The sequence below is a fragment of the Nelumbo lutea genome, chromosome 3, assembly GCF_056320005.1.
Source record: "Nelumbo lutea isolate HS-2025 chromosome 3, American lotus-T2T, whole genome shotgun sequence".
Lineage (NCBI taxonomy): Eukaryota > Viridiplantae > Streptophyta > Magnoliopsida > Proteales > Nelumbonaceae > Nelumbo > Nelumbo lutea.
The window spans coordinates 17,546,591-17,568,577 of NC_142686.1; the positions used below are offsets into that span (position 1 = coordinate 17,546,591).

Here is a 21,987-nt window from a genome sequence, read left to right on the forward strand (position 1 = left end):
ACTTCTATGACCAATAATAAATCCATGAGATTAAATAAGCAGAATAAAGAGAAGAGTAGGGGTGCAACTTGGGTTGAGGATTTGCCAAAATTCGAAAGGGCCCGGCCTGAAAGCCAAGGCCTGATAAAGTGTAAATTCTTCAACTCAGGTGCCCAACTTGCATCCCTTGAAAAGAGAAAGAGCAGGCTAAGGACAGCTAACCCTATCCAAACAAACAGCACACCTGATCAAGAAGCAACCAAAGGTGTAAAATTATAGCTCAGGATACTTGGCACCCATAAGATTTGGGAAACCTACAAGGATTGGCAAGAACTCTATTGTTAAGGAAAAATGTTGTCAAGGGAGACTCAAAGGTAGAAATTACCTAGCTGAAATACAACAAACAAGGATCTTGGAGATACTGGTATTACATGAAATAATTAATAACTGTAGCAGCAAAATTGAAACCAAGCTTCCAGTGAACTGTTAAGTCAAGCATTTTGGCCGATGTCATGGATGGGAAAGGGGTAAATAGGGAACGATTATATTTGGGCACTTTGTAATGGGGTCTGGCAATGCAAAGGCAAGGGAAAGTGAAACTCGCTAGACTCACTAAAATGGTGCTTTGATAGATCATGTATTATACATAACTAATTCATTCTTTTCTACCAATTAATAAAATGTCTGCCCTCCATGTAAGGCCCCAATACAAATCCCCATTGATTTTTTTTTTATTTGATAAGGATAAATTTAAGCAAAGGCCTGATTCATTACTCCTCTCCCAAGCACTAACTGCATAGGAGGGAGACCATCAGATGCATGTGGGAGAGTGGAGAAAGATCTCTCTCTCTCTGAATTTTTCTTTCTTCTGCTCCACATAGCACCTATTTGGAGGGATTAATTAAAACATACGATCAAGTCATGGATATTGATCAAGAAAAGAATAAAAATAGGCAGGGCAATAAATTACTTGATGCAAGCATGAACTACTGTCAAGAAAGAATGCCGAACAATCATGTGCTTAAGATCTTGTTCAAGTTCTTCAATAACACTGTGAGGAAGCTTTCGGAGCAAAGGAAGAACAGCATCAATTACAAAGATTATACTTTCCAACAATTGTGCTACTGCTCGATTATCAACCTGCAAACAAGTAAAAGCTATCTACATTAACTCTCTATTCTGTTTTTAGAATGGGGGTGAGCAAGGGAGATTCAGAATATCCATAGCAATACAACATGGAAACATTCTGAGGTTATTACAGAAACTTTTTGTACATTTTCAATTATAAGTTCACAAGTGGAAGAGATAAATCTTACTTCGAAGCAGTATAACATTCAAGCATCTAATAATTTCCAGATATGTTCATGAACAATAAAATTTTACTAGAAAATATTGGTCACAAAGAAGAATTACTTCTAAACCAGGAAAAAGCTAAGTAGGAACATCTGAGCTCACGTTGGTATTAGTTGCTATCATGAAAGAACAAAACAAAACCATATCAAACCTTGGGAAAAAAAATGTTCTCTCATGCATTCTACAACACTGGGTTCCTTAATCTTTAATCACACAAAGGGATCTTCCAAAATCCTTGAATACTCATTTTATCTCTTTTTTCTTTTTAATTTTGAAAGATGGAAACAGTATTGTATTAAGTATTAATAATTAAGAGTAGGAGAGAGACCTAACCAACAACTATACAAAATGGGGCCAATGAAAGAGCTCCAGTATAAGATAATCATTAGTTCTTTGCTACTAAATAACAGAAATCACAAAATCATTATCCACAATAATTCAAGACCAGTAATTGTGAAAATGAGGTAGATTGAATCTTGAGAGCTCCTTGAAATGCTTTAGACCAAAAAACCTAAAAGACTTTCCACATGCCAAATGTATCATGTTATTGGGCATCATAGCTTAAAAACATTGTTTTTTGATAAATTAGCTTAAAAACATTGTTACTAAGACACTAACAAACTAGAAAATGAATTTGAAATTACTAAATACTAAAATCTAACACAACAAAAAAATTATGAAATTGCCATCAGGTAAGGAATTGAGAAAATTGATTTCTTTCTTCTTTCCTTCCTTTTTACCTACACCAAACATGATCCTTTGTTGGAGGCACATGGTCATGGTGCTCTTCTTTTCCCTTTATTTGGGAGGGGTTGGTGATAATGCATACAGATGTTCCACATAGATCACATAACATAAACCACTTATCATGGGCAAAAATGTATCCCTTCTTGAGAGAGAAGGGAAACATCAACCATTCACAAGGAAAACATACACAAAGGGGAGAAAGCTTTCAAACCATAAGTATTCAAATCAGACAGATGTGAATCAGTCCTCCAAATCTGATATTAATTTCTGATTACAGCAATAAAAAGGAAGGAAGACAGAGAGATACTGCAGAAGAAAAGAAGTAGGGCTGTTCACAAAATTGTAAAAACCGATCAAACCGACTGAACCAATCCGATTCAACCCGATTTATTCGGTTCTCAAAAACAATCAGTTGGTTTCGGTTTGAAAAACTTCAGAACTGGATCATTCGGTTTGGTTTCAATTTATGATTTTATACACCAAATCGAAACCGATCCGAACCGATGTAAGTATAAAAGCTTCAAAGTATGTACAATTTTGTCTTTGGTTGTGTCAGGTGTCAGAAAAATCAATTAGTTTTCTTTTGTTTTTGGTCACTCATCTCCCTCTCCCAATCCAATAAAAGTTGATGTCAAGTCAGTCCCTCGATCAAGTTACTTCTATTGTTTAACTTTTTATTTGATTATTTCTTTCTTTTGCATAAAATAGTGAAACTTTTCACATAACAAATCCCATCTTTTTATTGAAAAGTGTGTGATCTGTCAAAGATGACAGCTTTCGGTCCAAAATTTCATCATACAAAAGGAACCCGATTAAATGCATGCAAGGGCAATCAAAAGTCACTTCGGTTTGGTTTATTTCAAACCGAATAAACCGACATTAATTAAAACCAAATTCCAAAGTCGGTTTTTCTCTCATATCGGTCGGTTTCAGTTGTTATAAAAATTAACCTGACAAATTCGATTCGGTTGGTAAAGTTAACTAAAACCGATCCGAACCGACCTGTGAACAGCCCTAAGAAGAAGAAGAAGAGAGTTCGATGGATCCCTCTCTCCCCTCACTAATCTTTTATTAATCTGATCTAATAAAGGTTAATTACATGTGTGCCCTAAAGTGGGTGGCCAGCTCAGCAATAACTTGATATTAAAAAGAAGTTAAGGGACCATAAAGAAAAGCCCCATTAACACAAAAAAAAAGAGCACTACTTGACAGAAAACAAGCACTAGGGCCTATTCAGCTCAGTCTCTCTACACAAACCTTTAGCTGAGAGCTGCAATTGTTATAACCATAATAAATATGAACCAAAATACCAAAGATAAACAAATTTCACTAAATGTCGAGGAGAACGAATTCACACAAGATACTGAAACAAACCTTGGTCTTAAGATATGGCTGGAGAGTAACTACAAACTGGGATGGATCTGTAGAAGGTGCACAGAGCTTTGGATCCACTACACAAAATGCATGCATAACTGACATATAAGAAAGTGAGCCCACCTCCCCTTCTGCATTATTTGTTTCCTCTACCTACAAACAAAAACAAAGAAAAATCTTTACCCGAAAAAATTAAAATGCAAGTTATACAGCATTATTGGTTAAATAACTTGAAAAAGATACCTGCAATATCCTCTCCAATAAGCACTTGCACATTAATTCACATCGTTTACGTACTGATGCAAGTGAGACAGCATTGATTCCAATAGCTTTAGCTGACTGTGGGAGAAAATCAAGTGCCAAGTTGCGTCTTATAACCATTACAAGAGGTTGATGGCTTGGCATCCTCCTTAACATCTCAACAATCTGCTCAGTTTTTTTGGCTACTTCCAATGGAATAGAGCTACCATCTCCAACAAACTGAGTCTGGATGCCAGAAGGTTCTTCAAACCAGAACTCATAAAATGTTTTGCAGACAAGATCCTGTGAAAAACAACATGGTTAATAAAAAGAATATTAACCAGGCAAAAACAAGTTTGCAGCCAATTTACATCTAAGAACATGTACACAAATGGAATGTTTAGTAAAAATATTAGAAAGGACAGGATCAGAAATGAAATTATTCTAAGGAGCCTAGGAGTAGCTCCAACACAAGATAAAGTGAGAGAAAGTAGACTAAGATGGTATGGTCACATGCTGAGAAGACCATCCACAGCATCCATAAAAAGAAGTGAGATGCCTAAGGATGGCTACCAGAGAAAGATCTCATCATATGAGAAGATAACAAGAAGAAACTTATACAAGATCCACTAGCTAATAGGACAAAGATTACATGTCACAGATTGCACATTAAGGAACTGTGTTATTCTCACAAGCTTACATTTACCAAAATTTAGGAGAATTACCATAAAAATAGCAGGTAGTAATACAGAAAAACCTGATACAATCACAGAAAGGAATTTGATTTAAAGAATGAACTTTTCTTTCAATGAATTGTGTCACCAGAGCTTTTGGTCCTGTATCTCTTCTCCCTATTCTCAGGTAACCCACTATCACTCATCTAATTCTTTTGTATTAGTTCACCTCTTCTCTTTAACACGTCAACTACTTTTCCTTCTTTTTAATCAGTAAAAAATACAACTGTATTGAAAAAAATAGGGGACATACAACTGGTGGATATGATCCCCAGTTCACTTCCTGCCTTTTTACTCCCTTTCTAGGAGGAGCAACCAGTAGAATATTTGCAAATCTTAGCACCCACTTAAATAAAGCTTTCTCTGCTGACTCAAACACGAAGTTTATTGCATTTGAAGCCTCTGTGCACCCATCAAATTCCCCATCCATCCAAGAATTTTTTTTGTGAATCTCCCTCACCTCACGATTAAAAAAAAAAAAAAAAACTCAGAAGCAGGCCCTCTCTCTCTACACAGACTTTCTCAGCTCTCAGCAAAGAACAAGGTAGAAGGAGCTTGCTCCAGGTATCCCTATTTTAGGAGTTGACAGTTGTATTATATTTAGGTTGATTAAGTTACCATTTCCAATAAAAAAAATTGCTCCAGGTATCTCTTTTTTAGACTTGTTGAAATAAAAGTAAATATACTAAAAATCTATCCACCTATCTATATAGATAGGTATATAGATAGATAATGCATTTACCCTATTTTTAATCCATGTCTTGGAAACAGCCTCTCTGTATGTGCAGGGGTAAGAATGTGTGTATCTATCTTTCCCCAGACCCACATTGGCAGAAGCCCCGTGCACTGGGCAGCCCCTTTTTTGTTTACCATATATGTACCTAAGATAATAGAGTCAACAAGTTGTACAGTAGATGCCTAAGACGATATAATCAAGTTCGACTTAAGAATCAAATAATCCACAACCTATATATGACAGAAAATAACTCAATATGATTTTTAAAAGGTGAAGTTGGTTTGACACTGTTATTTGAAGACAAGATGTGAGACACAAAAAAGGGACCTATTATCTTAGATACATATCTTACCCTTCCTATCCATTTCAGTTTCCGAGGAGTAACTTAGAGCCAAGTTTGTGGTTATGGATGAAGCTGGTTTGACAGTTATTTGAGGATGAAAAGTGCGAGACACAAAAAGGGACATTCGTTAAGTCAAAACAGAACTTGGGAAGAGAGGATGCTCTTTCAGATGAGGAGAAAACTGAAACGGATGGGAGGGGAGGAACAATTGCAGACAAAGATCAATTGCAGGGTAATGGTAGGCGATGTAATATCAACCCACAGTTACTTGGCAAGACTACAACATACCCCTAATCCCCAGCTAGAAGTCCAAGAGTTGATTCTAAGGAAACCACTCCCACAACCAGGGTCAATAATTTTCTTCTATCCATTCTCTTCCTACCCAAGGTAATTTGTGCTGTCTTTTGTTTGTTGTTACTAATGCATGTTCTAGTCCTACTGCCTTGTCCATAAGTGAGACCATCCTTGATCCAAAGTCTGGCAATGTGAGTGATTCAACTAAAGAAACAGAGGTGTCGAGTCCTATTGAGGTTAAAGAGGATGATAAGGAAGAAGGAGAAAGATATTAGAGATAATAATGTAGATATTCAAAATCCTCATAAAGGAGGAATTGGAGAAGGAGCAGAACAGGAACAAGGAGGGTGTCACTCCAAATCCAGGGTTGGTGGAGGAAAAAAAGGACAATGGGGGAAGATTGGAACCAAGCAAGGGTCAAGGAAAAGTAAAAAGAAGGGAAGGAGCTAAAAAGGGGTGGGTCAGGAAAAACCTAGTTAACCAAGTAAGAGGACAAGAGGGTCAAACAAGAAAAGAAAGAAAAAAGAATAAGTGAAGTGGAGAGGCTTAGGTGTGAAGTGGACTATGACAAAGGTAGTATTGGAAGGAAGGAAAGAAAGAAGTAAGGGGAATAAATTTACAAAGTATCAGCTCAAAGTTGGCTCACATGAAGATAATAAAAGTTAGAATGTAAGAGATTTGGGAAGCTCAAGAAAAAGGAGAGCAGTCATAGGGATGTTGAGGAAATAGAAGCCAGATATAGTGTTGATTCAAGAATCAAAAGTGCCTGTTGTGAACAAAAGGTGGGCAAGGAGTATTTGCGCTACTAGAGGAATAAGTTAGGCATTTTCATAGTCCTAGGGGTCTTCAGGGAGAACTATCACTTTATTGAAACATGAAGACATGGAGTGCTTGGACGAATTGATTGAAAATATCCCGGTCTCTGTTAAATTAAAAAAAAAGGTGAATGGCCTAGTCTGGGTCTTGACTAATGTGCATGGCCCCACTTCCTATAGGAAGTGGGAGGGTTTGTAGGAGGAATTGACAACAATTAGAGGCCTCAACGAGGGTCCATGATGTTCAGGAGGTAATTTTAATGTGATCGGGATTCATACATGAAACAAATAATCCTAGCCACAAGACTCCTTCTAGTATGAGAAAATTTAATCAGTTTGTAAGTTCTAATGAGATAAGAGAGCTGCTTACCTGCCTCTATTACAAGATAATTTTACTTGGAAATTTTTCAAGAGACACCTATCTGTTGCAAACTGGATAGGTGTCTTTTTTCTTCAGATTGGGAGGAAGCTTGGAGTGGGATGGTAGCTAGAGCTTTACTGAACCTACTTCGGATCAATGTCCAATCAAACTGTCCCAAGACGGAGTAGGAGGAGGCCCATGCCCTTTTAGATTTGAGAATATGTGGTTACTTCATCCCAAGTTAAAAACGAAAGTGAAAAATTTGTGAGAGGAGGATCAGGTGGAGTTTGGATGGAAGGAATATAGATTTTACAAGAAGTTACAGAGGTTGAAAGTTGGGATAAAGATTGGAATAAGGAGGTTTTTAGGAGAATAGAGAAAAGAAAGGATTGGATTGCACAAAGGATAGAGGAGTTAGATGAGTTAGAAGGAGATCAATTGGAGGAAAACCAAAGGGCGGGTGATGGCAATACAGGTTTTTACCATATGTTAGCAAGTGTAAAAGAAGAAATAATGTTTCTCAATTGATACGAGTGAGCATTTTTTATTGAAACCAAAAAACTGAACCGAAAATTTCAGTTTCAGTTTTTTCAATATCATTAATTTGGTTTTGTAAAAATTTGGTTTCAGTTTTCAGGTTTGGAAATTTGGTTAACCAAAAAAACTGAATTAACCGAAACTTATTATTTATACATAATATATATTATATATTAAAATATGTGATATATTATATATTAAAATATGTAATATATTATATATTAAAATATATAATATATTATATATTGTATAATATATGCATGAATATTAATATGTTAATGAAATTTGGTTTTAACCTAAATAACCAAAAACCAAACCGAAAATTTTGGTTTAGGTTATTTCGATTTTTCATTTAAAACTTCAGTATTAAAAATTTCAGTTTATTCGATCCAGTCTTTAACAGAATAACCAATTGCTCACCCCTACTAGTTGGAGTGGAATGGACAAGTATCGCTCATCCCTAGGGAGTTGACGGATGCTTTCAAGGAAAAAAAAGAACTTTGAAATCCAAGACAAAAAAGCAAATTGGAAAGATCCAAGCCTTGAACCATATGGTTTCACGATGAATTTTTATCAAGATTGTTGGTGCTAACCTCTTGAAGGTTTTTGAAGAAATTTTTTCAGAGAGGCAAATTTAGTTCAAGAGCAAATGCTATTTTTATTGCATTCCTAAGGTGGATGCAAATCATCCAAAAGATTTTAGATCCATAAGCCTTGTGGGTAGCTTGTACAAAATCACCACTAAGGTGTTGGTGGAGAGGATTAGAAGAGTATTCCCCTTCCTTGATCTCACCAAACCAAGGTGCCTTTGTCTTTACAAAACAAATAGCTAACCAAGTTCTCATTGCTAATGAATGTGGGGAGTATAAGAAGAGGTGAAAAGAAGGCTTTGTTTGTAAACTGGACATAGAGAAAGTTTATAACATGATGGACTGGGACTTCTTACTAGAGATGTTGAATTCTATGGGCTTTGGAGTGAGATGATGTAAGTTGATAAAAGGATGTTTCCTCCTGTCACTATTCCATCTTGGTAAATGGGGTATCTAGGGACTTCTTTCCAGCTAAAAGAAACCTCCGACAAGGCAATCCTCTTTCCCATTTCCTCTTTACAAGGGCTGATACTAACAATCTAATTACAGGCTGGAGAGTTGGGAGGGAACATGTGATAGTTACACATTTTCAGTTTGTGGATGGCCTCTCTGTCTTTTGTGAAGGGGAAAGGGAAGAATTGATTAATCTCAAGAAGTTGGTAATACACTTTGAAAGGGTATCTAATCTTGCAGTAAATTAGGGAAAAAGTTATCTAGTCAGGATAAATAAAGAGGGAGAAGAGATAGAAAACCTAGCTAGACTTTTGGGTTGTGAGACAAGGGACAAGCATTACTTTACCTGGGATTACCAATGGGGGGAACCCAAACTTTGAAAGGTTCTAATATCCAGTTCTGGAAAGATTTTCAAAGAGGCTTGCAGGGTGGGTGCCTTTTATAATAATCATTTATGTTGCTGTATCTCATTGATGTATGTGTTAAAAGAGGTTCCATTTTATGTTGCTGTATCTCATTTATGTTGCTGTAAACTAGGCAGCCACCTAGGCAATAAAAATGACAAGGTAAATGCCTTTTATAATAATCATTTATGTTGCTGTATCTCATTGATGTATGTGTTGAAAGATTTTATTATATGCTATATATGAAATTAAAAGATCAAAGGGTTTTGAGGAGAGAAATGAAAGATAAAAAGAAAGAATAGAATTATAAAGAGGTTCCTTTTTTTTCCATTCTCTCTCTCTTGTTAAATAAAACAGAAACGCCATCCTTGTTTTTTTCTATTTTACTTTCCATCTTGAAAATTTATATATAAAGTTAATAACCTTCTTTAGCTGCTAATTGATATAAAATTGCTCTCTTGAATACTTATTATAGTAGTATTACTTTTGAAAAAAATGAAACTAATAATATAAAAAAGATTTTTATCTTTTAGATGTGATGATTTACCACATTTTTTAGAGGAAAGTTAATGTTCTTAATAAAGAGAATTGCTATTTTTTCAATTAATATACTTCTTATCAACCTTCAAAATCCCTACTAAAGTGGCAAATCAATTGGAGAAAATAGTGAGGGATTTCCGATAGGAGCCAAGGGATACAAAGAAATATCATCTGGTGCAGTAGGAGGTGGTGTCTAGAGGTAGAGATGGTGATGGTCTAGGTATAGGAAATATCAAAGTAAGGAACCTACCATTAATGGGTAAATGGTTATGCAGATTGCCACTGGAACAAGATAAACTGTGGTATAAAGTGAGTGATTATTCACAACTTGGCAGACAATGGCTAGGATGTTGCTCTTGAACCTAAGGCTTCTAGGTCATCCCCTTGGAAAGCAATACACGAGATTTTGCCTCCTTTCTACTATTTATAGGTTTGACACTTATGCAAGTAATAAAGTATTTTCTTAGGACTTGGGTTTCAGAAGGGGAACTAGGGATTCGGATCTAAACATCATTTTGTCTCTTTTTAATAAATTACAAGGTGTTTACTTGGACCCTCCAAAGTTGGACTCTGGTATTTGGATTTCCTCTCCTTCTGGGTTTTTTCCTTGTGCGTCCTTATTCAATGCTTTAACTTTGAAATTTGATAGTGTTGGGCAAACATTTCCAGTTAAGGAAGTCAGGGGTAAACCGATTTCCCCTAGGATTGGAGATTTCTATTGAGAAGCATTCTTGGGAAGGAATAACACTGGTGATCTCCTTCAAGGAAAGAAGTCATTTTAGTGCTTATCTCCTAATTCGAGTGTTCTTTGTGAAGCTGATGGTGAGTCATGCTAATCACTTATTAGTTTCTTGTTCATTTGTTTCTTCTATTCAGGAATGGTTCTTTTCTTTGTTTGGTAGTTGCTGGATTCCTCCACCAAATGTTCAAGGCTTCATTGGCTCCACTGTTGGCAGTCGAACAAAGAAAAGGGAGTAGGTTTTGTGGAGATGTAAAGGGCAGCAGTTTGTCGGACAACTTGGGAGGAAAGGAATAACAATTTTTTTTATGACAAGGAAAGGTCTAAAAGGGCATTAATTGAAGTAATCACCACAAGGTTGTTGTAATGGGTGAAGTCTTTGAATCTATTTGAAGATGTTTCCGCAACAGCTTTGCTGAACAACTAGAAGGAAGAGGCCTGATCAGCACCCAACAAGAGTGTTCTTCATCCATTATGGAATGTTCCAGCTCCTAGGTTCATAAAGCTAAACTTTGATGGTCGTATTGAAGGAAACCCGGGCCCTTCAAACATTGGACAGGTGTTTAGGAATGAGGTGGTTGAGATTATTGCTATGTTCTCAGGTCCAATTGGGGAAGGAGACTCTCCCCGAGCTAAAGTCCTAGCTATTTTGGAAGGTGTCAAAAAGGTTAAGGAGCTCAACTTAAAGAGGTTAGTTATTGAGGGAGACTCAAAATTGGTAATAGACTAGTTGCAAAGAGAGGAGAACAGAATGTAGAGTTACCTAAATGAAAAAAGAGTCTTCAAATGGTTGATCCGAGACATGACAAAGAGGTTACAATGGGTAAAGAGGTGCAATAATTCCTTTCCAAATGCACTAGCCAAACAAGGGGTGGGAAGGAATCAATTATTCTGGCTTACATGTAGTGTTTAATTTTCGGGGGAGTTAAGAAAGCTTATCTCCTTGTCTTTGTACCATAACTCTTTTCTCATTAATGAATTGTGTTAGTGGTGTTAGTGAAGGGCTATTTCAGTCTTTGTACTTGTTGAAAATGTTGATGTGTACTGTTATGTTAGTTCGAGTGCCTCTTACTTAAAGAAGAGCACTTAAGTCTTTTCCAATAAGTTAAGAATATAATGACAGGTCTGGCCGAATCTAGGGATTACTTTTTCTCTCTAATTCGAACCAGCCTTTCTCTCTTCTCTCTTCTTCTTTCCTCTCCTACTTCTTATTGCTTACTTTACTTTATAGTCAACAAACAAGACAGAATTCTAGGGCAGGTCAAACTTCAACATGGTACCAGAGCGAGGTTCAACAAATCAGACTTGCTAGAATTCTGTCTTCTGCGCATTCGAATTAGGGTTTCTCTTGGGTTTCTCAGCTGTGAGTTGGAGACTGGGAAAGGGCTGAAAATGAGTGATCGCCCTCTTCTCTAGGAGGTTCCTATGCCTCCGATTGTGTCGTTGATGATTGGTTGTTGTGGTTTCTAAGCCCTAGTTAGGGCTGGTACGTGTGGTGCAGTGGTGTCTCAGCCCTTCGTGTGGTTGGCCTTCAGGCGATGAGGTAAAGCTTTTTTTATGCATATTTTCTGTTATGGAAGACATGAGAGGTGTAGTACAGTTCGCATGATGGGTTTTCAGATTGCAGTATGCTCAGGTTTATGCTAGGGTTTATTCTGGTTTGTGTGTGATTCGAAGGGCAATAGTGTCTACTTAATGGTGAAACTTCCTGTAGTTGTGGATTAGGGTTGGTGGTGTTACAAGTGTGATTTTCAGCATTTGATATCGCTGAAATCAGTGTGTAGACTTTGGTGAGTAGGGGTTGTGGTGTTGCAGTTTTCAGCATTTAATACTGCTGAAATCAGTGTGCAGATTTCGGTGAGTAGGGTTTGTGGTGTTGCAGTTCTCAGCATTTATTACTGTTGAAATCAGTGTGCAGATTTCAGTGAAGTGTCTATGTGTAGTGTGTAGTGTGTAGTGCTCATAATTCAGTGCTCAGAATTCAGTGAAAAGGGAATTCGGCAATGGCAGATAACAGTGATAGTAAACCTAATGTCATGATATCTACTGACTGCCTGAATGTTCAAATGACCTCCATTAAACTGAATGGAGAGAATTATGTCCCTTGGGCCAAGACTGTAGAGGTTTTTCTGAAGGCGAAGAAGAAAGTGAAGCATATAAGGGAGGAGAAACCCCCCGCTAATTCTCAGGAGTATGAAGACTGGGAACAGAAAGATGCACAGATCATTACATGGTTGTGGAACAGTATGGAACCCAAAATCAGTGTGAACTTCATGTTTCTTGACATAGCCAAAGAGGTGTGGGACCATGCTAAGAAATTGTATTCAGGTCAGGATAATACCACTAGGGTATATCAACTGTATCACGAATACTTCAATCTGCAACAGGGAAATTAGAGCCTTGAGGAGTACTATGCCAATGTGAGGAATATCCGTAATGAGTTAAATGTCTATCATCCTCTCACTTCTGATGTCAAAGCTCAACAGCAACAGCGAGAGCAGCTTGATGTGACACGGTTTCTGGTGGGGCTGAAGTATGAATATGAACTAGTACGAGCCCATATATTGGGGGGATATGCTCCTCCATCTTTAGAGGAGGTGTTTGCTCGTCTTTGGAGGGCTTCCATTGGATCTATGGATTCTAATGTCTCTGATAAATCAGCATTTGCAGTGTCGAGAGGTCGAGGTGGCAGAGGTGGGGCTCGAGGAGCCCAGCCTGGCAGGAGTGGTAGTGGTGGATCTACACATACCCGTGGTGGTGGTCGTACTGGAGGCAGAGATTCGGGGGAAACTCGTGGTAGAGGACGTGGCTTGGGTCCTCCCTCGATGTGGGCCAACCATGCCCTGACTAGTGACACCAGTTTCAGCTCTAGACAAGAGAACCGGTCAGCTGACCAGATGCCTTCTACTCCCTCAGATGGTCCAGGCAAGGAGATGGTAAGTGTTCCTCGGGATGAGTATGAGAGATTTGTTCAATCCAAGTCGCAGCAAAACACAACTTTCTTTGCACACTCAAGTATGGCTTGTTTGCCATCCACACCCAACCCCTATATTATTGATTCTGGAGCCTCCGATCACATGACGGGAACTCCAGGTGTGTTTTCATCTCTCACTCATTGCTCAACATCACAATCTATTACCCTTGCTAATGGCTCCACATCATCTATCTATGGTGTTGGTAATGTTGACCTAGACCCTGTATCTCTATCCTCTGTTTTATATGTACCTAAGCTTCCATTTAATCTTATGTCTGTTAGTAAGCTGACCAAGTCCCTTAAGTGCTCCATCACATTTTACCATTCTATGTGTGTTTTTCAGGATCTCAAGACGGGGATGAAGATTGGTGGAGGACATGAAGCCGGTGGACTGTATTATCTTGATAGTGGTGGACGAACGCCAACGGCCCTTTAGTCACCCATTTCTCCTCTCCTGTGGCATTGTAGATTTGGTCATCCTTCATTGAAAGTGTTGCAGTCCTTAGTCCCTTCATTGAGTCAACTTTTTGTTTTAGATTGTGAGTCATATCAATTTGGGAAACACCATTGTGCTCCCTTTCGTTCTAGGGTTGATAACCGTGTCGAGTCTTTTTTCTTTAATTCATTCAGATGTTTGGGGTCCTTATAAAGTAATGTCATATAATGAATACTGATATTTTGTTATTTTTGTTGATGACTGTTCAAGAATGGCATGACTCTATTTAATGAAAGAAAGAAGTGAATTATTTGCCATCTTCCTGAAATTTTATGCTGAAATCCGCAATCAATTTGGCGTTCACATCAAAATTTTCCGTTCTGATAATGGTCGCGAATACTTGTCTTCATCTTTTCAAGAATACTTGGACCAACATGGCATTATACACCAAACTTCATGTAGCTACACTCCGCAACAAAATGGGGTTGCTGAGAGAAAGAACCGCCATCTTGTAGAAACAGCACGCTCCCTCATGCACCACATGAATGTTCCCAAAACCTTTTGGAGCGATGCAATGCTCACCTCTTGTTTCTTAATTAATCGGATGCCCACGTCTCTCCTTGATGGTCGTTCTCCTTTTAGTGTCTTATTCCCCAACATGTCTCCGTTTCCGCTTTCTCCTCGGGTATTTGGGTGTGTCTGCTACGTTCATAATCTGGGTCCCAGGACTAACAAGTTAGATGCATGTTCCCTGAAGTGTATCTTCCTTGGCTATTCCCAAACTTAGAAAGGGTACAAGCGTTATCATCCCAGTTCTCGCCGTTCCTTGGTATGTGTTGATGTTACATTCTTCGAGTCTACTCCGTTCTTCGTGGGGTCCAGTGTTGCTGCTTCCTCCACATCACCACCTCCTCTTCCTCTTCATGTGGTTGATCCACCTCCTCTGGTTCCAATCATGCCTATGTCCTTGCCTCCGGTGCCACCGTCGGTTGACCGTCCACCCATCCGTCACGTGTATACACATCGCCCGCGTGTACCGACTGTAGCTCCTCCAGCTTCATCACCGTCGACAGATCCAACTCCAGCTCCGACACCAACTGCCGACCTAGATCTTCCTATTGCCTTCCGGAAAGGTAAACGTACTTGCACCCTTCACCCTATTTCCAATTTTGTTTCACTTACCCACCTCTCTGCCTCCCATCGCCAGTTCATATCTTTGTTATCCTCCATGGTTGTTCCTAAGGATGTCCAGGAAGCCCTTACCTCTCCAGAGTGGTGTCGTGGAAGAAGAGCTCTCTGCTCTGCATCATAATCACACTTGGGATCTCACCGCTCTTCCTCCTGGGAAGCAGGTTGTCGGTTGTAAGTGGGTGTATAGTGTTAAGTACTTGCCCGATGGTCGTGTTGAGTGCCTAAATGTGCGGCTGGTTGCCAAAGGGTACTCCCAAACCTATGGTATTGACTACACAGAGACATTCTCCCTAATTGCTAAGATAGGATCAGTTTGTGTCGTCATCTCCCTTGCAGCTATGTATGATTGACCTCTCCATCAGCTAGATATCAAAAATGCCTTTCTGCATGGTGATTTGCTCGAGGAGGTCTACATGGAGCAACCACCAGGGTTTGTTGCTCAGGGGGAGGATGGTAAGGTATGCAGACTTAAGAAGGCTATTTATGGACTTAAACAGTCCCCTCGAGCATTGTTTGGTAGGTTCAGTGAGGTGGTCAAGAAGTTTGGTATGAAACAGTGCCAAGTTGATCACTCTATCTTTAGATTTGACTCTTTGGCAGGCAAAATAATATTGGTGGTGTATGTGGATGATATCGTTGTGACTGAGAATGATAAAATGGGCATTGGCTTATTGAAAGCATTCCTACAGGAACACTTTCAGATGAAGGACCTTGGCAAGTTGAAATACTTTGAGCATAGAGGTAGCAAGATCTAAGCATGGCATTAATTTGTGTAAGAGGAAATATGTGCTTGATTTATTGGAAGAAACAGGGTTGTTGGGTACTAAACCGGCTGAGACACCTATGGAAACAAATACGAGGCTGAGCAATGATATAGGTGAAGTATTTGAAAACCCTGGCAGATACCGACAACTTGTAGGCAAACTAAAGTATCTAACCATTACTCGGCCAGATACTTCATTTGCGGTTAGTGTGATGAGTCAGTTCATGCAGAAACCTTTGGTCCCACATTGGAATGCAGTGCTAAGGATTGTGAGGTATCTGAAAGGAGCTCCTGGTCGTGGTTTGTTGTACAGGAGTGTTGGAAAACTAGTGGTAGAAAGATACACCGATGCTGATTGGGCAAGTTCTATGTTTGATAAACGATCTACCACAGACTATTGCACCTTTCTGGGGGGTAACCTGGTAACGTGGAAAAATAAGAAGCAAACAATTGTGGCAAGAAGCAGTGCAGAAGCAGAATATAGGGCCATGGCACATACTGCTTGTGAATTAGTGTGGCTGAGGAACCTTCTACAGGAGATAGGATATGACATCAGTACTCCAATGAAGCTCTATTGTGATGATCAGGCAGCGGTTCATATCTCTTCCAATCCGGTGTTTCATGAAAGAACCAAGCACATCGAAGTTGACTGTCATTTTGTGAGAGAAGGTGCTGAATGGGATGATAGAAACTGCATATGTTAGTACGAGAAACTAGTGGGCAGACTTGTTTACAAAAGGTTTGAGTCGGGGGAGAGTGGACTACATATGTAACAAGTTGGGATTATAAGATATATACTCACCAACTTGAGGGGGAGTGTTAGTGGTGTTGGTGAAGGGGTATTTCGGTCTTTGTACTTGTTGAGAATGTTGATGTGTACTGTTATGTTAGTTCAAGTGCCTCTTACTTAAAGAAGGGCACTTAAGTCTTTTCCAATAAGTTAATAATATAATAACAGGTCTGGTCAAATCTAGGGATTACTTTTCTTCTCTAATTCGAACTAGCCTTTCTCTCTTTCCTCTCTTTTATCTCTTCTTCTTTCCTCTCTTTTCTCTCTTCTTCTTTCCTCTCCTACTTCTTGTTGTTTACTTTACTTTACAGTCAACAAACAAGACAGAAAACTAGGGCAGGTCAAACTTCAACAAATTGATTCTGTTACTGATCTAAAAAAAAAAAAACATCTTCCTAGGAAGATGTTTGGTTTGGGGATACTCTCTTAAGGATAGATTTCTATCTACTTATTCCCTTTTCCTAAACAAAGGCAGAGTAATTTCATATGTTTTATGGCGATGAAAATTCATGGGATTTGGGTTGGAGGAGAGGATCAAGGCAGTTTGAAAAGGGATTGATGGATGACCTTGTATCTCTTCTTAGTACTATGTTTTTGGATCAATCTTGTTGGAAATTAGAATTTCATCGATGTCCCCTTCTGGCTCATTTACTTGTTCCTCCACTACTCTTCTTCAGTCTTCTAACTTAAAGATCCTTTCCAATGAAGGAAGTTTGGTGTAACCCTGTACCCCAAATCTGTTGGGAGGTAGTGCTTCAGAAGATGAACACTTTGGACAATCTACAAAGAAGATTGCCAAATTGGTATCTATCGACTCATGTTTGTAGTCCATACCCAGGCTGTGGTGAGACAATTACACACCTATTTTTATCTTAACGCTTTTGCTTCTTTTGTTAAAAATTGGTTTTTGTCTCTCTTTGGTTGCAAATGGAATCCTCCTTCAGATGTGGTAGGGCTTTTCTACCCAAGTTTTTTTATACAACCAAAGAAAAAAGGAAGAGTGATGTGGAGAGCTACATGAGCAACCATCATCTGGTCAATCTAGGAAGAAAGAAATAATAGATATTTTCAAGGGATTGAAAGATCCAAGGAGCAAATCATTAACTACGTAACTACTAAGGTCATTCAGTGGTTGAAATCGATTATGTTCTTCAAAGACTACTCAATTAAGGACATTTTTGGAGGGTGGCCGGTAGTGGTAAATTCTTCAACTATAAAGAATGTAGTTCAAGTTCAATGGATCCCTTCAACACAACAAAAGGTGAAGTTGAATTTTTTTTATCAATAACACAACTCATTAATTATCACAATAAGAATTACACAGAGGAAGACAAACTTTCTTATCTTCCAACTTCAGCTTGAGCCCCAAGAAAGGAAATAAGAGAGAACGAGAAAAAAGAAAAAAGAAATTTAAATTGCATCTGTGCCCAGAACATTGAATCTCAGTCCACCCCTTGTTTAGTTAGCCCAACAGCAAAAGAATTAGCTAATCTTTTTACCCAACTGATTTTAACTTCCATTTCTCAAATCAGCCATCTAAATTTCCTCCTCACATTAAAATAACCCCATTAACCACTATCGTCTTTATTCAACCACCCTACCACAACCTCAGAGTCCCCTTCAATTATGAGTTTTCTAACATTCATCTCCCTAGCTTTTTGGACTCCTTCCATAACTGCATGGATCTTAGCTTTGAGAGAGTCACCCACTCCAATTGGGCTTGAAAACATGGCAGAAACAACACCATTCTCATCCTTGAAAACACCCCTAATCCCTGATTGTCCAGGGTTCCCATTGCTACTTCCATCAAAGTTTAGTTTTATGAAACCCGCAAGTGGGGGAGTCCAAGACACACTCATTACTGCTTTAGTTTGCGTACAACTAGCAATCTCACCCCAACTCCTCAGCATGCCATCCACTGTATAATTTGTGAATAGCTCTTGGGATTTCATCCACTGTACAACCCTTATATGGATCGGAGCCCTCAAATCTTCAACACCTCTCTCTACTTCAGAGAAGATCCTGGAGTTTCTTTCTTCCCATAAACACCAGCATAATGCTGCCCTCAGCCCTCTCCACATAGTCCTTCCCCTTTTCATACGCCCCCTAAAAAAAGGAGCAAAAAGACTGCAAATTTGATGGAAGATTCCAAGTATACAAAAAGAGAGAAAGCCCACTCCCAAATAGACTTTGCAAATTGGCAAGACACCAATAGATGAAAATCAGTCTCCCCTTCAGCTTTACAAAGAACACATCAATGAGGGGACAAACAAGTATTGGGTCTCTTCTTTTGAAGCAGATCACCAGTGTTGATTCTTTCCAGAAAGGCTTCCTAGCAAAAACTACCAACCCTAGGAGGAATTGGCCTACACCAAACCTCATTAACAGGGAAGGGGGGGTTACAGAATTGGTGGACTGACTTAACACTTTAAAGGAGGCACAAGAGAAAGAACCACTACGGGTGGGGATCTAGATTCTAGAGTCTTCATTGGCAGAGTCTAAGAAGACTTTATCAAGAAGTTGGAGGAGACTCAAAATATTGTCAAGGTCTGAGTCTCTCACAACCCTTCTCAGATCCAAATTCCAACCAAACCCAGAAATGGAAGAGGAAGGGGTACTGAAAGAGGAAATTGTCTCATTTTTATACAAAGAAAGAAATCGGTCCCATTAGAGGGGCATTCCCCACCCAAGTTTGTTCCCAAAATTTTATTGTGTTACCTAAATTCAAATCATACCTGATAAAAGGGGAAAAAACTGGTAATAAATCATGAATGGCTTTCCAAGGCGAAGCGCTTGTGGTCCTAGCCCAGATTCCAGCATCTCGTCCATTTAACTCCAGTCCATGTATGCTTACCACTATTTTGAACCATAATTTCTCCTTCTCTAGTGGGAATCTCCACAACCATTTCCCAGAAGGGCCAAATTCCTTTCTCTAATGTTCCCAAGCCCTAAACCACCACTGTTTTTACTCCTGGTTTCCACCTTCCAACATACCCTATGGTCCCTCTTCTCTTCTCTTGGCTCCCAAAGGAAATCTCTCATCATCTTTTCCAATTTGTTAGCAACCTTAACTGGGATTTTGAACACTAAAAGGAAATAAATGCTTAAATTTGCTAGAGTAGCCTTAATCAATGTCATTCTACCTCCAGGAGAAGGTAATTCTTTTTCCAAGAGACAAGTCTCTTCTCAAATCTTTCCACCACCGAATTCCAGAAACTCTCCCTCTTTGGATTGTTACCCAATAGCAACCCCAAGTAGTTCAATGGCCATCTTGAGACCTAACACCCTAGCACTTCTACACTCTCCCTAATTTCCCCCTCCTCCAAATTCACACCCACTACACAACTTTTCTCAAAGTTCATCTTCAATCTTGGCAATTGTTCAAAAAGTAGTATCACCAATTTCATGTTTCGAATATACTCCAAGTTTCCTCTTTCACAGAACAAAATCGTGTCATCTGCAAACCATAGATGGGTGAGGAGGGGTTCCTCCCCTTCCAACTCCCCATCCTCTAATGAGACCCCTAGAGTCTACTCTGTGAATCAATCTCCCCAAAACATCAGCAATCAGTGTGAACAAGAAGGGAGATAGGGGGTCCCCTTGTCTTATACCCCTAATGGCTGGAAAGAAATCTACCATTGTCCCATTCACTAGTACAGAATAATGACAATTCCGAACACACCCCATAATCCATTTGCATCATCTAGCCCCAAATCCAAATTTGATCATAACTCTCCTTAAGAAATCCCAATCTACCAAATCATAAGCCTTCTCTAGATCCAATTTACATACCACTCCCTTCTTTCCATCCTTCCTGAAATTCTCAACACTCTCATTCGCAATTAGGATATGATCTGTAATTTGTCTTCCACTCACAAAGGCTCCTTGATTTGGTGTAACGATATCTGGCAATACTTCCTTCAATTTCAAAGGCAAAACCTTAGCAAGGATCTTACACAAGCTATTTACCAAACTGATTGGCCTGAAGTCCTTCGGATGGGATGCATCTTTCTTTTTTGGAAAAAAAGCTAAAAAAGTGGAATTCACACCTTGGTTAACCACTCCTCTCCTATGAAATTCCTCAAACATCATCAACAGATCACCTTTCAATGTATCCCAACAATCTTAGTAAAAAGCTATTGTGAAACCATCTAGACCTAAACCTTTTGTTCTATACATAGAGAAGACAGTCTCCTTAATTTCTTCCAAACTTTCTAACCACACCCCCTACTCACAGGCCTTCTTAGAATGGATTTAAAATGTCTTGCAAAGGCCTCTGCAATCTCATCTTGTTCTGTTAACTCAACTCCATCCACCTCCAATTTGGAAATAATATTTCTCCTTCTCCTCCCATTAGCCAAAGAATGAAAGAACTCGGTATTCCCATCTCCCTCTTGCAGCCATTTACATCTAGATTTTTGCCTCCAGCATATTTCCTCCTTATGTAGGCAATCCTCTAATTGTCTTCTCAAACCTCTTCTTTGTTCCTTGTTTGCCTCTCCAAAATCTCCCCTTCTTTCAAATCTAAGCTTTCAAGTTGGTCCATCAAAGTTTTCTTTCTTTCTTCAAGCCTTCCAAATTCCAATTGATTCCATTCCTTGATCTTTGCTTTCAGAAATTGTAATTTTTTTTGGAACTTCAACCCTTCCCATTCCACCACTCCCTTACTCTTTTAGTGAAACTAGGATGGAATGACCACATATTTTCAAACCTAAAAGGGGAAGGTCTTCCACTCCTTTGCTCCTTGCAAATCACTATAGGCCAGTGGTCAGAGGTCAATCTAGGAAGAGCTCTAGAATCTAAGTTCCCCCAATGTTCTTTCCAATCCAAAGAGAACAAAAACCTATCCAACTTGGAGCAAATGGGACTCGATTGGAGATTTGACCAAGTGAATGTCTTGTGGGCTAAAGGTACCTCCTTAAGTTCAAATGCATCCACAAACCAGTTAAACTTCCTCATACTAGTTGTCACCCTTTGATTAGTATTATTGGTATCTCTTTAAGTTCAAATGCATCCACAAACCGATTAAACTTCCTCATACTAGTTGTCACCCTTTGATTAGTATTATTGGTTTCTTCCATGAATCTAATCACATTAAAGTCCCCACCCACACACCAAGGGCCATCCCATAGCCCTCTGATATCAGCCAACTCCTCCCACAATTCCTTTCTCACCCTATAGTCATTTGGTCCATAAACATTTGTGAGCACCCACACAAAACCATCCTCTTGTTGCTCGAACTTCAATGAGACTGAGTATTTTCCAATCAGTTCCACCAAGCCTTCAACTGCATCCCTCTTCCACATTGTCACTATCCCCCCTGAAGCACCCCAAGAGGGAGCAGCCATCCAACTAATCTCCCTGGCTTTCCAAACACTCCATGCCCATCTATTATTAAACTCCATTGTCTTGAATTCCAGCACTAAAACAATGTTTAGGTCATACCTTTTTATTACCTCTTTGATCGTAGCTCTTTTCCTCACACTTCCTATGCCCCTCATATTCCAACTAAGTATCTTCATAGTCACCTCTTCCTTAACTCCCTACTCACCACTACTTCCACCCTTTCCTTCTATCTCCTTTTACCCTGAAAC

The 21,987-nt window shown here is 39.1% G+C and overlaps 1 protein-coding gene across 2 annotated transcripts in view; it reads right to left on the reverse strand.

The window, feature by feature from the left end:
* The window catches only part of EMB2773 (PHD finger family protein), a 66,310-nt gene that overhangs the window by 9,687 nt on the left and 34,636 nt on the right, over nucleotides 1-21,987 (reverse strand). For both annotated transcript variants that reach the window (XM_088974874.1, XM_088974873.1), the window contains exons 16-18: nucleotides 3,697-3,996; nucleotides 3,454-3,606; nucleotides 950-1,119 (exon numbers count right to left, since the gene is read on the reverse strand). In XM_088974874.1, the coding sequence (XP_088831000.1) occupies nucleotides 950-1,119; nucleotides 3,454-3,606; nucleotides 3,697-3,996 (623 nt within the window). The remainder of the gene's footprint in view (nucleotides 1-949; nucleotides 1,120-3,453; nucleotides 3,607-3,696; nucleotides 3,997-21,987) is intronic.